At 50.0% G+C, this 11,666-nt stretch overlaps 2 protein-coding genes across 2 annotated transcripts; both read right to left on the reverse strand.

Annotated features, from left to right (window-relative positions):
• Positions 1–5,503: 5,503 nt before the first annotated feature.
• Positions 5,504–6,451, reverse strand: LOC149526147 (olfactory receptor 52R1-like). The gene has a single exon (XM_089777496.1). The coding sequence runs from the start codon at positions 6,449–6,451 to the stop codon at positions 5,504–5,506; it is 948 nt and encodes a 315-aa protein (XP_089633622.1).
• Positions 6,452–9,952: 3,501 nt separating this feature from the next.
• On the reverse strand, positions 9,953–10,915 carry LOC149526148 (olfactory receptor 52E2-like). The gene has a single exon (XM_089777501.1). The coding sequence runs from the start codon at positions 10,898–10,900 to the stop codon at positions 9,953–9,955; it is 948 nt and encodes a 315-aa protein (XP_089633627.1). The 5' UTR covers positions 10,901–10,915.
• Between the last annotated feature and the right edge of the window lie 751 nt (positions 10,916–11,666).

The raw sequence follows: 11,666 nt of genomic DNA on the forward strand, positions 1-11,666 counted from the left end.
CACGGGCACCGTAGCCAGCCCGTGCCCCTATAAGGGGTCCGGGGCCAGGAGGGGGGCATAGAGTTTCCCTGGTGTTGGCCAGAGTGGCCACCAGGGAAACCTGGGGAGGGCTAGCCTCCCACTAGTTCAAATTAAGGGGCTACAGACCCCTTAATTCGAACTAGTAAATTCTAACTAGGCTTAATCCTCGTAAAATGAGGTTTTCCTAGTTCGAACTAAGCGCTCCGCTAGTTCGATTCAAATTCGAACTAGAGGAGCGCTAGTGTAGCGGCTATGAATGTTAGTTCGAACTAACATTGTAGTGTAGACATACCCCTATAGACAACCACCTAACCTCAAGATGATTCTTACCAACAACCACAGGACATACCACACTAATACCAACCCTGGTACCTTCCCTTGCAACAAACCCCGTTGCCAGCTTTGTCCACATATTCAGTCTGCTGATACCGTTATTGGGCCTAACCAAGTGAGTTATAAGATCGAGAATACATATTCCTGCGCATCCAGAAATATAATTTATGCTATCATGTGCCGAAAGTGTCCGTCTGCTTTGTACATTGGACAAATGTCTCAAACACTTTGCCAAAGGATCAATGCCCACAAAACAGATACTAGACAGGATCACAAAGAAAAAAGTTTCTTGCCATTTCAACCAGAAAGGACACTGTCTCAACGACCTAAATACCTGCATCCTACTCCAGAAGACTTTCTAATCTGCACTTGAAAGGGAATCCTCTGAACTGTCATTCATGCTAAAATTCGACACTCTCCGCAGGGGGCTCAACAAAGACCCCAACTACCTTACCCATTACAAAGATAGCTTCCCCAATTATCACCTCTAATACCATTAGCTCACAAACATTTACCTTCCTTCGCCCCCCCCCCCCCCGCATCCTCCTTCTGTTCTGAAATGTGATTTGTCCTTTTCATATGTGTTCATTTTTTTAATTGTATCCTTTGGTATATATGGTTGTGACTATTTTCTTCCACTATTTGATCTGAGGAAGTGGGTCTGTCCCACGAAAGCTCATCACCTAATAAACCATCTTGTTAGTCTTTAAAGTGCTACATAGTCCTGTTTTTTGTTTGGGATTCTATGTCTTTCTCTGTTTCTATGCTAACACAATATTTTCATGTACTCGAATGCGGTGCTGTCCAATGGGAACGCAGGGCTCTGTGGTGGGCAGGAAAGCGTGTTGAGTGCCGGCCTGAGCCCTAGATGAGGGCACCGTGAAATGGATCAATGGGACCCTGGACGGGATTCAGAGTTTAGCCGGGTTCACCGGGAGCTCCCAGTGCCGGGCTGTGGCCAAGGGACGCTGGGATTCCTGGTCGTGTGAACAGCAGAGCTGTGAGCTGGCGCAGGGGCAGGGTTCCCCCTTGCACACGGCATCGGTGAAAGCGCCTGGGTGAGATCGCGGGACCCAAACTGGCAGCGGGGGAGGAAAAGAGCCGCACAGATGGGGGGAGGCTGCGTAAAATCCCATCCAGAGAGAGACCCAAAACCCTCATCTCATTATCGTATCAAACTAGGCTCAGGCAGAGACTGGGCTGGGGCAAAACCACCGGGAATGTCGGGCGCTGGGATCTCACCGAGATGAGAAGCGCCAGGCCCAGAGGCTGGAGGCTGAAGCCAGACAAATTCCAGCTGGAAATCCGGGCTAACGGCAGAGCCCTGAGCGTGATGCACCCTGCGGAGAAACTAGAAGGGGAAAGGCTGGATTCCCCAACTCCCCGTGCTGGCAGAGCCAGGCCGGACGCTGTTCTGGACATTGGCTTGAGGGGCTGTTGGCACTGAAACCATCACAGCAGTATGGCCATGGCGCTTCAGTGAGACCCTGGGAACACTGATCTTGCCTCCGCTGAAAAGTGGGTTCAATGGTTACAGTGCGGAGCCCTGGCACCTCCAAACTTCCCAGCAGGCTAACGGCAGAAACAAGCCCCCACGACCAGACAGAGCCCTGACATGCCGGAGGGGGAGGGGACAGCGTTTGTACAGGGACACGCAGCTGCTTCCTCAGCTCTTTCCTCACCTCTGATTCCAAGGGGAGTTTTGCTTCATAGAATCATAGAACACTAGGACTGGAAGGGACCTCAAGAGTCATCGAGTCCAGTCCCCTGCCCTCATGGCAGGACCAAATACTGTCTAGACCATCCCTGATAGACATTTATCTAACCTGCTCTTCAATATCTCCAGAGATGGGGATTCCACAACCTCCCTGGGCAATTTATTCCAGTGTCTGACCAACTTTTTCCTAATGTCCGACCTAAACCTCCCTTGCTGGAGTTTAAGCCCATTGCTTCTTGCTCTATCCTCAAAGGCCAAGATGAACAAGTTTTCTCCCTCCTCCTTGTGACACCCTTTTAGATACCTGAAAATGGCTCTCATGTCCCCCCTCAGTCTTCTCTTTTCTAAACTAAACAAACCCAATTCTTTCAGCCTTCCTTCAGAGGTCATGTTCTCTAGACCTTCCATTATTCTCGTTGCTCTTCTCTGGACCCTTTCCAATTTCTCCACATCTTTCTTGAAATGCGGTGCCCAGAACTGAACACAATACTCCAACTGAGGCCTAACCAGCGCAGAGTAGAGCGGAAGAATGACTTCTCGTGTCCTGCTCACAACACACCTGTTAATACAGCCCAGAATCATGTCTGCTTTTTTTGCAACAGCAGGATTCAGTGCTGCCTGAGCCAAACACTGGCCACTGCCTCAGGACTGAGCCTTGGATTGTGCATCTTCTAAGTCCTTTCCTCCTGAAGCACCCCGGGATACTGAAAAGCAGCCACCTCTGGACTGGAGCACATCACTGGGGGAAGGTCTACGTGGGCCATTTGGAAGAGTGGTGAAGCACTGGGATGGGTTCCTAAGGGTGGGGGTTCTGGCTTGACAAAGCACTGGATGCCATAATTTAGTCCAGGATGGTCCAGCTTTGAACAGCTGGTTGGAGTGGACACCTCCCTAGAATTGTGTGAGTCTATGGGGGAGGGGGGTGCGCACAGAAAAGAGGGGGTTTGGCCAGAGATGCAGGAGCAAACTTACCTCTGTGGCAATGGCCCAGGGATGTTTAATGGCTCTGCAGAGCACGTGGTTCACTCTGCATTGATCATGCCTCTGTAGGTCTGGGTTTGTGGAGCAGGGCAGCTTATGAGAGATGGGATCTGTGAATCCAGACACCAAAGAGTCTTCCCTGGGACTCCCCGCTCAAAGCGGCTGCGTCCCCACCTCTCTCAGCCCAGCATCTTCAGCAGCATCCCGTGCCGAGAGCCAGCACAGGGCTGTGCACTGTTCATATAGCTCCGTGCCATCCCAGGGGGGTTCGCTCAGCCCCTAGGGGAGAAGCAGCATCTGGATGTAACCAGCCTGGACACTGGGCTATTCATCCAGCTTGCAGCACAAACAGCAATTAAAGGCCCTTCCCACGGGGAGAGGAGAACTCTGGGCTCTGGGCTGAGCCACAGAGGAATTGGCTGCTCCATGTTTACTTGAACATGACATTTGGTTAGTGAGAAAGTTAAGTCACCAGGCCTAGGTCTGCTCAGAATGTGGCACCTGTGAGCGCTCAGGGTGGGGGGTGGGCAGGAGACAGAGCCACGTGGAGAAGGTGGCTACAGGCAGGCAAGGGCACTTTCTGCAGGCCCACGGGGCTGTCACGCAGGGGCCGGAGGGCAGCGACTCTCCTCGGTCACTCTCCTCACACTGGGCAGCCCCTTTCCTGCAGGGCCGTGGAAGCGCCTAGCACAGGGAAGTCCCTCCCAACACACCCTCGTATGGTGCGACACACGGAGCCACAGGGAGAGGTGGCCTGTCCGTGCTCCTGGAGACAGTGACAGTCACAGCCAGAGCCCTGAGGGAACCGCAGGAAACATAATCAAAGTCTGAGGCCGATGCCCTACAAGAGAGAGGGGCAACCTAGGCTAGGGAATGAGCCACACGTCACCACTGAGAACAGCCTCTCTCCAGCCTCTTTGGAACCCCCCTTCAGGGAGTTGCAGGCTGCTCTCAGATCCCCCCTCACTTTTGTCTTCTGCAATCTTAATAACCTGAAGCCCCTCAGCCTCTCTTTGTAGGCCATGTGCTCCAGCCCCAAATTATTTTGGTTTCTTTCTGCTAGACTCTAAGGCTACGTCTAGACTGACATGATTTTCCACAAATGCTTTTAATGGAAAAGTTTTCCGTTAAAAGCATTTGCAGAAAAGAGCGTCTAGATTGGCACGGACGCTTTTCCGCGAAAGCAAACAGAATGTTAGGAGTCATTAAAAAGGGATAGAGAATGAGACTGAGAATATCTTAGTGCCTCTATATAAAACCAATATTTGACCATCCTGACAGTTAGGAATTTGGAGTTACCATGGAGTTTGGGGCACCCTGTTTTATAAGCGGAGGAGCTTGGATCCTCCATCTAGGTCCAAATTTAACTTCCTCACCCACAAACCCTTGGGCTGAACTTCCTCCAAAGGCTGGACACACGTATCCTGATGACATGTAGATCCATGTTCACAATATCAGATCAGTCTCACCTGTGTTATTTCTGTGTATTCCTTGTGGGGTAGTTGTTAACATTGGAGCACATTCTTGGCAGCTCCTCCTCCATGGAAAGTCCCTCTAATTTATCACCATCTCTCCAGCTAAAAGGTCCCACACACATGCAAGTCGTCTTTTGCTATCTGGGTGCAAGGGCCCAGACAAAAATACGAACTTGCCTTTGGTTAACATACCCCCCGCTGAGAAATTCCTGGGAGTCGCTGGGTCTGGGGAGCAGAAGAGAAAGGAACAGGAGGGGGCCGTAGGAAGAAGAGGCAGAACACAGGCAGGACTTGAGGAAACAGGGGGGGAAGATGGTAGATGGACCAGCGGGGATGGAGATTCCACCCCCTCCCTAGGGAACCCATCCCAGTGCTTCACCGCAATCCTAGGGAAATAGTTTTTCCTAATATCCAACCTAGACCTGCCCCACTGTAACTTGAGCCCATTGCTCCTTGTTCTGCCATCTGCCACCACTGAGAACGGCCTCTCTCCATCCTCTTTGGAACCTCCCTTCAGGAAGTTGAAGGCTGCTATCAAATCCCCCCTCACTCTTCGCTTCTGCAGACTAAGCAAACCCAAATCCAAGTTATTAACCTGTTCTTTCTCCACCAAGGGCTGCCCACCTCCTCCACATAGTGTGTTGCCTAGTGCAGTTGTCTGGGAGCTGAACTTGTGTGTGAAGACTGAGGCACAGAGAGCATTGAGTACTTCAGCTTCTCCCACACCATCTGTCACTAGGGTACCTCCCTCTTCTAGTAAGGGCCCCACCCTCTCTCTGATCACGCGCTTATTGCTAACATGCCTGTAGAAACCTTTCTTGTTACCCTTCACATCCCTTGCTAGCTTCAGTTCTAATTGTGCTTTCACTATAATATCTCTTGGATTGCCCAGTCTGTAACTGCGAGAAGAGGGCCCATGCCACCAGTCCACTCTGCCTGAATTGCCGTCTCAGTTCCCAAGCCCCAGAAAAATAACTTATGTCCTTTTCCATGTAAACAGCCAGAGCAGCTTGCCCCAGATCTGTTTGGTCCTCACCCCGTAGATGATGGGGTTCAGCATAATGGGCACCAGGAGGCACACGTTGGCAATGAGAATGTGGAAATGCAGGGGTATATTGTGGCCAAACCGGTACATGAGGGAGGTAAAGACACCTGGGATGTAAAAGGCTAGGATGGCACACAGGTGGGAGCTGCAAGTCTCAAAAGTCTTAAGCCGGGCATCCTTGGTGGGGAGTCTGAAGATGGCCCTGAGGATCTGCATATAGGACAGAGCGATAAAAATCACATCCAGCCCCAACACACAGAAGAGCACAAAGAGGCCGTAGTAACTACTGACCCGGGTGTCGGCGCAGGCCAGCTTCACCACGGCGATGTGCACACAGTACGGCTGGGGGATGATGTTGTTTCCACAATACGGCCACTGCCTCGCCAGGAGGGGATAAGGCAGTACGAGGATGCCACCATGCAGCACTGCACTCAGAGTGATCTTGGCCACCACGGTGTTTGTCAGGATGGTGGAATGTCTCAAGGGATCACAGATGGCCACGTAGCGATCAAACGCCATGGCCACAAAGATCCCCGACTCTGTCACTGAGAAGCTGTGAAAGAAGTACAGCTGGGTGAGGCAGGCACTGAAACTGATCTCCCTGGAATTGAACCAGAAGATGCTCAGCATTTTGGGCAGGATGCACGTGGACAAGACAATGTCGATGACAGCCATCATGCAGAGGAAATAGTACATGGGCTCATGGAGTTTTCGCTCTGTCTTTATAATGAAGAGGATGATGAAGTTCCCCAAGACGGCTATGATGTACATCATGCAGAAGGGGATGGAGATCCAGACATGGGCTGCCTCCAGGCCAGGGATGCCCAACAGGATGAAGGTGGAGGGGTTGGTGAAGTGGGTTGTGTTGGAATCTGACATAGAGCAGGGAAGAAAGTGTCCAACTCTAAGGCAGAATGGTACCTCTTGAATGTACCGTCCACACCCCTGAGGTCCTGTACGTGCCCAGGGTCGAGGGTGATGGTGACAGTCAAAATGCCTGGATGGAGAGATAATGTTAATATAAGACATGAAATGCACAATTGGAGGCTGCATTCAGGGATGAAATATATTGGATGCTCTTCACACTTTCAAAAAATGATATTGTCATTGGTCATCTGAAGAAGTGGGCTGTGCCCACGAAAGCTCATGATACCAACTATATGTTTTGTTAGTACATAAGAACATATGAACAGCCGCACTGGGTCAGACCAAAGGTCCATCTAGCCCAGTAGCCTGTCTGCCGACAGTGGCCAGCACTAGGTGCCCCAGAGAGGGTGGACTGAAGACAATGATAAAGCGATTTGTCTCCTGCCATCCCTCTCCAGCCTCTGACAAACAGAGGCCAAGGACACCATTTCTATCCCCTGGCTAATAGCCTTTTATGGACCTAACCTCCATGAAATTATCTAGCTTCTCTTTAAACTCTGCAACAGTCCTAGCCTTCACAGCCTCCTCTGGCAAGGAGTTCCATAGACTGATTACATGCTAGTCTATAAAGGTTACACGCCATGGAACACAAGCCATACGAAAAAGCTGAATTAACTGGCTATGTTTAGTTTGGAAAGAGGAGATGAAGTGGAGACATGACAGGGATCTTTGAATATGCCAATGGTTGCCAGGAAGAGGTGGTGCAAAGTTGTCCTCTTGCCACAGAGGGCAGGGCAAGAGCAAATTGGTTCAAACGTTTGCACAGCAAATTGCAATGACGTCTCAGGGGAAAAATCCCTCCCTGTAAGAACAGGAGGACAATGGAATAGACGACTTGGGAGATTGTGAAATCTCCTTCACTGGATTTTTTCTGAATAAGGCATAACACCCACCTGTCTGGGGTGGTTTAGACGGAACACGTCCTGCATTTTGGCTGGGGGTCAGACTAACTGGACTTTCAGTCCCTTCTGTCCCTGTGGCTCTGTGATTCTAGAATGCAAAATCCTAGTGAACCAGATGAGCTCCTTGCCATAGGCATTACTGGAGCAAAGCGCTTAGCTGAATAGGATTAGCAAATGGATTGGGCACAGTAGGTGGAACCAATGACACTAAGTAATCAGCGAAGGCTTTCTGTCACCATCAGGGAGAAGACCTCAATTTCCATTGCTTTTACATTTCCAAACGTTAAGTGTTTGGCTTGAAAATTCCCAGGTAGGGTATCTGCTTCTGATTCCTTCCTTTTTTTAAAAAAAAGTTTTAGGCATGATAGTTCAGCCAATTTCTCAAACAAAGCTACAAGAGAAGTTGTCTTGTCTGTGTTGAAAACTTATTTTATTTGTTCCAAAGAGGAACCCTTGAATCTCCATCTCACAGAGACATCTTTAAGGGGAAGGTCTACTAATAGAGATTCTCTATGTTCTAGTCAGGAGGATGGAAGATGATAACATGTGGGTAAGATCAGATGAAAAACCGTCAAATAAAAGACAGTCTAACACATCAGGAAATTGCAGACAGAAAAACAGTGACACATTTTTAAAGTGCTTCTACACAAATGCTAGACGTCTAAATAGTAAAATGAGTGAACTGGAGTACCTTGTATTAAAGGAGGATTTTGATAGAATAGGCCTATCATAAACCTTGTAGAATGAGAAGAATCAATGGGACACAGTCATACCAAGGTACAAAATATATTGGAAGGATAGAACAGGTCATGCTAATAGGGGAGGGGCTAATAGGGGTACAGGCAGTCCCCGGGTTACGTACAAGATAGGGACTGTAGGTTTGTTCTTAAGTTGAATCTGTATGTAAGTCGGAACTGGTGTCCAGATTCAGCCGCTGCTGAAACTGATCAGTTTCAACAGTGGCTGAATCTGGACGCCAGTTCTGACTTACATACAGATTCAACTTAAGAACCCCAGGCATCCCCAAGTCAGCTGCTGCTGAAACTGATCAGTGGCTGATTCCAGGAAGCCCGGGAATTTCGAGAAATCCTTTAACCCATGTGGAACGTGGGTGAGTAACGGTGCACAGAAAACAGGGCCATTTTGGCTCAAGATACTAGAAAAAACTCACCCCTAGGATAAGGTCCCTGGGATGTTCACTGGCTGTGTAGAATGGCAAGGACCCCAGATTTCCTGTGTATTTTCTCATGTTCTTGTTGCAGTGAATGTGGGGACCAGGTGAGCTCTTCAGCAAGGGTCGGTACCTGTGAGTGCTGAGAGGGACGTGTCTTCCCTGGGAACCCTCCTAAAGCAGCCACGTCCTGCACCTCTCTCAGCCCAGCATCTGCAGCAGCATCTCGCGCCAAGAGCCGACACATGGCCATGCGCTGGTTATAACCCAGTTCTCGGCCACCCCGGGGGGTTCACTCGGCCTCTGGGAGAGAAGCAGCATCTGGATGTAACCAGGCAGGAGACTGGCCTGTCTGGGCCTCTGTGCTAATTATCCAGCGTTAGGAGTAAACAATGTTTTAGGAACCTTCCCAAAGGCAGAGGAGAAGTTTTGGGCTCTGAATTGAGTCATGGAAGAATTGGCTGCTCTGTGAGCATATTTTATAATTGTAGTTGATGAGGAAAAAGAGCTGGAGAGAATGCCGAGTTGTCTGTAGGGACTGATGCCCTGTACATGCTCAGTAGGGATGGATCGCTATCAGACAGAAAGTTCTGGAGAGAGCTGACCGAGGGGAAATACTTCGAACACACAGGGCTGTTGCTAAGGGATCAGAGATCTGTAATTTTCATGGGTAGCTACCATCGCACGGGGCATCTTCTTTCATTGAAATACCTTGAAAACATGGAGCAGCAGGGCGTTCGGCATGACATCCATACTGGATGGGACCAGGGCAAGGCAGCTCCGTGGGTGCTGGCTGGAGAGCTGGGCGTGTTTGGGCTGTAACCTCTTCCATTGGGGGCTCAGGCAGTGTCTGGTAGAGCATCCATGAAAACCGCTGGGTGCGGGACCTGCCTGTGGATGTTGGGGTGAGGCAGAATGGGGGAGTTGCCACTTGAAATTCACAACACAGGAGGGAACCCAGCTACAGGAGGCAAAGGACTCAGTTCTCTCTCAGATCCAGCTGCCACCCTGAAGGGCCAGGAGGAACCCATCACAGAGGTGTCCCAATGAGTGATGGGAGAGGAGATGAGCACGCAGGAGGGAAGAACACTTGGAAGAGGCAGAAAACTGCCTGGAACCCAAGGGAAAGTGTGGGGCAAAGGTGGGGCCTTTGGGAAAGAGTTAGGGTCATTGTCAGAGCTTTGGGTGTCCAGTTACAACATAGAAACCCTACAATTTAATGAGTCACATACAGATCCATTCCCCAATATGTTACACTTAGAAAGAAATATCAGGAAAGGATTGAATCGTTCTTTGAGCAGCCAATGGGTCATTCAGGCAGGCAAGCCCAGCACCAGCCATCTCAGCATGGAGCTCTACCTGAGAGCCAGGAGAAAACATTTAGGTCCCTTTCAGAGTAAAAAGCCGGAGCAGCCTGTCCCGGATCTGTTTGGTCCTCACCCCGTAGATGATAGGATTTAGCATGGGCGGCACCAGGAGGTAAATGTCAGAAATAAGAATGTAGACATGCAGAGGTATATTGAGGCCAAAGCGGGTCGTGAGGGAGCTGAAGAGAGTTGGAGTGTAAAAGGCTAAGATGACACACACGTGGGAAGTGCAGGTCCCAAAAGTCTTGAGCCGGGCGTCCTTTGTGGGGAGTTTGAAGACGGCCCTGAGGATCAGAATATAGGACACAGCGATAAGAAACATATCCAGAGTATGCCCACAGAACACCACAAAGAGGCCGTAGTAACGACTGATGTGGATGTCAGCGCAAGCCAGATTCACCACGTCCATGTGCTCACAGTGCGTGTAGGGGATGACGTTGGTTCTACAATATGGCCACTGCCTTGCCAGGATGGGAAAGGGCAGTACAAGTATGACACCTCGCAGCACCATGGCCAGGCCGATCTTGGCCACCAGGAGGTTATTTAGGATGGTGGAATGTCTCAGGGGATGGCAGATGGCCACGTAGCGATCCAAAGCCATGGCCACCAATATACCAGACTCAATCAGTGCGACGGAATGAACGAAGTACAGCTGGGCGAGGCAGGCACTGAACTCGATTTCTCTGGAATTGAGCCAGAAATTGCTCAGTAGTGTGGGCACGGTAGCTGTGGACAGGACCAAGTCAGTGACGGCCAGCATGCAGAGGAAATAGTACATGGGCTCATGGAGGCTCGGCTCTGTCTTCACAATGAACAGGATGGTGACGTTCCCCAGGATGGTTATGACGTACATGATGCAGAAAGGGATGGCGATCCAGACATGGGCCCACTCCAGGCCAGGGATACCCAGAAGGATGAAAGTGGAGGGGTTGGTGAACTCAGATGTGTTGGAATCTGACATGGTTCAGGGAGGAAGGTGCCCAACTCTGACGCAGAACTGTGTCTATTGCATGTGCCGTACGTTCCCCTGACGTCCTGTGTGGGCCCAGGATCTACAGCAATGCTCGCAGTACTAGCGTCTGAAAGGACAGAGAACGTTAGTATGAGGTGTGATGCGCACCGAGGGTGACTATTTTCATGGTGAAGCAGATCGCTTGCTCTTCACACCCTGAGAAATTACGTTTTCATTATTCAGAGAAATGAATTGTAAACAAATGACCCCAGTACTGGCAAGTCCATATTTTCCAGTGCTCTCCATGTCAATCATGTCTACACCTCACGCTGTGGGAAACCATACAACGCAACAGTAGGAAACCCACCTTGGGGAAAATATCAGGTCCTCACTGATATCAACACCAGAGAAACACTTATTCATTTAGTACAGTGACAGATGGAAAGCCCATGTTTGGATGCCTCAGGATGGAGAATGGATGGAAAATCACCCGGTGGGATATGTGCTCAGTTTTGCTGCCTCGTCTCTGTGGAGGAGACAGCAGATAGAAAAGAGCGTTCAGAAATGAACCGGGGGAATGGGGAGGCTGCAGTGTGGGACGAGACTGAAGAGTCTGTGAGGAAACAAGAAGGGGAAGATGATGGAGGAGAGGAAAGTAAAGCACAGAACTGGTTGCATTCCAATGGGCAAAAAGAGAAGAGTTCCCAACCTATAATATCCGAACCTCAGCACAACTGAGAGGGAGGAAATGTTAGCTGGAGAAATGAGAATGACA

This window comes from Pelodiscus sinensis, chromosome 1 (genome assembly GCF_052426305.1).
Source record: "Pelodiscus sinensis isolate ZL-2025 chromosome 1, ASM5242630v1, whole genome shotgun sequence".
NCBI lineage: Eukaryota > Metazoa > Chordata > Testudines > Trionychidae > Pelodiscus > Pelodiscus sinensis.

Coding starts and splice junctions, on each gene's coding strand:
- LOC149526147 (XM_089777496.1), bottom strand. CDS start 6,451: ATGTCAGATTCCAACACAACCCACTTCACCAACCCCTCCACCTTCATC.
- LOC149526148 (XM_089777501.1), bottom strand. CDS start 10,900: ATGTCAGATTCCAACACATCTGAGTTCACCAACCCCTCCACTTTCATC.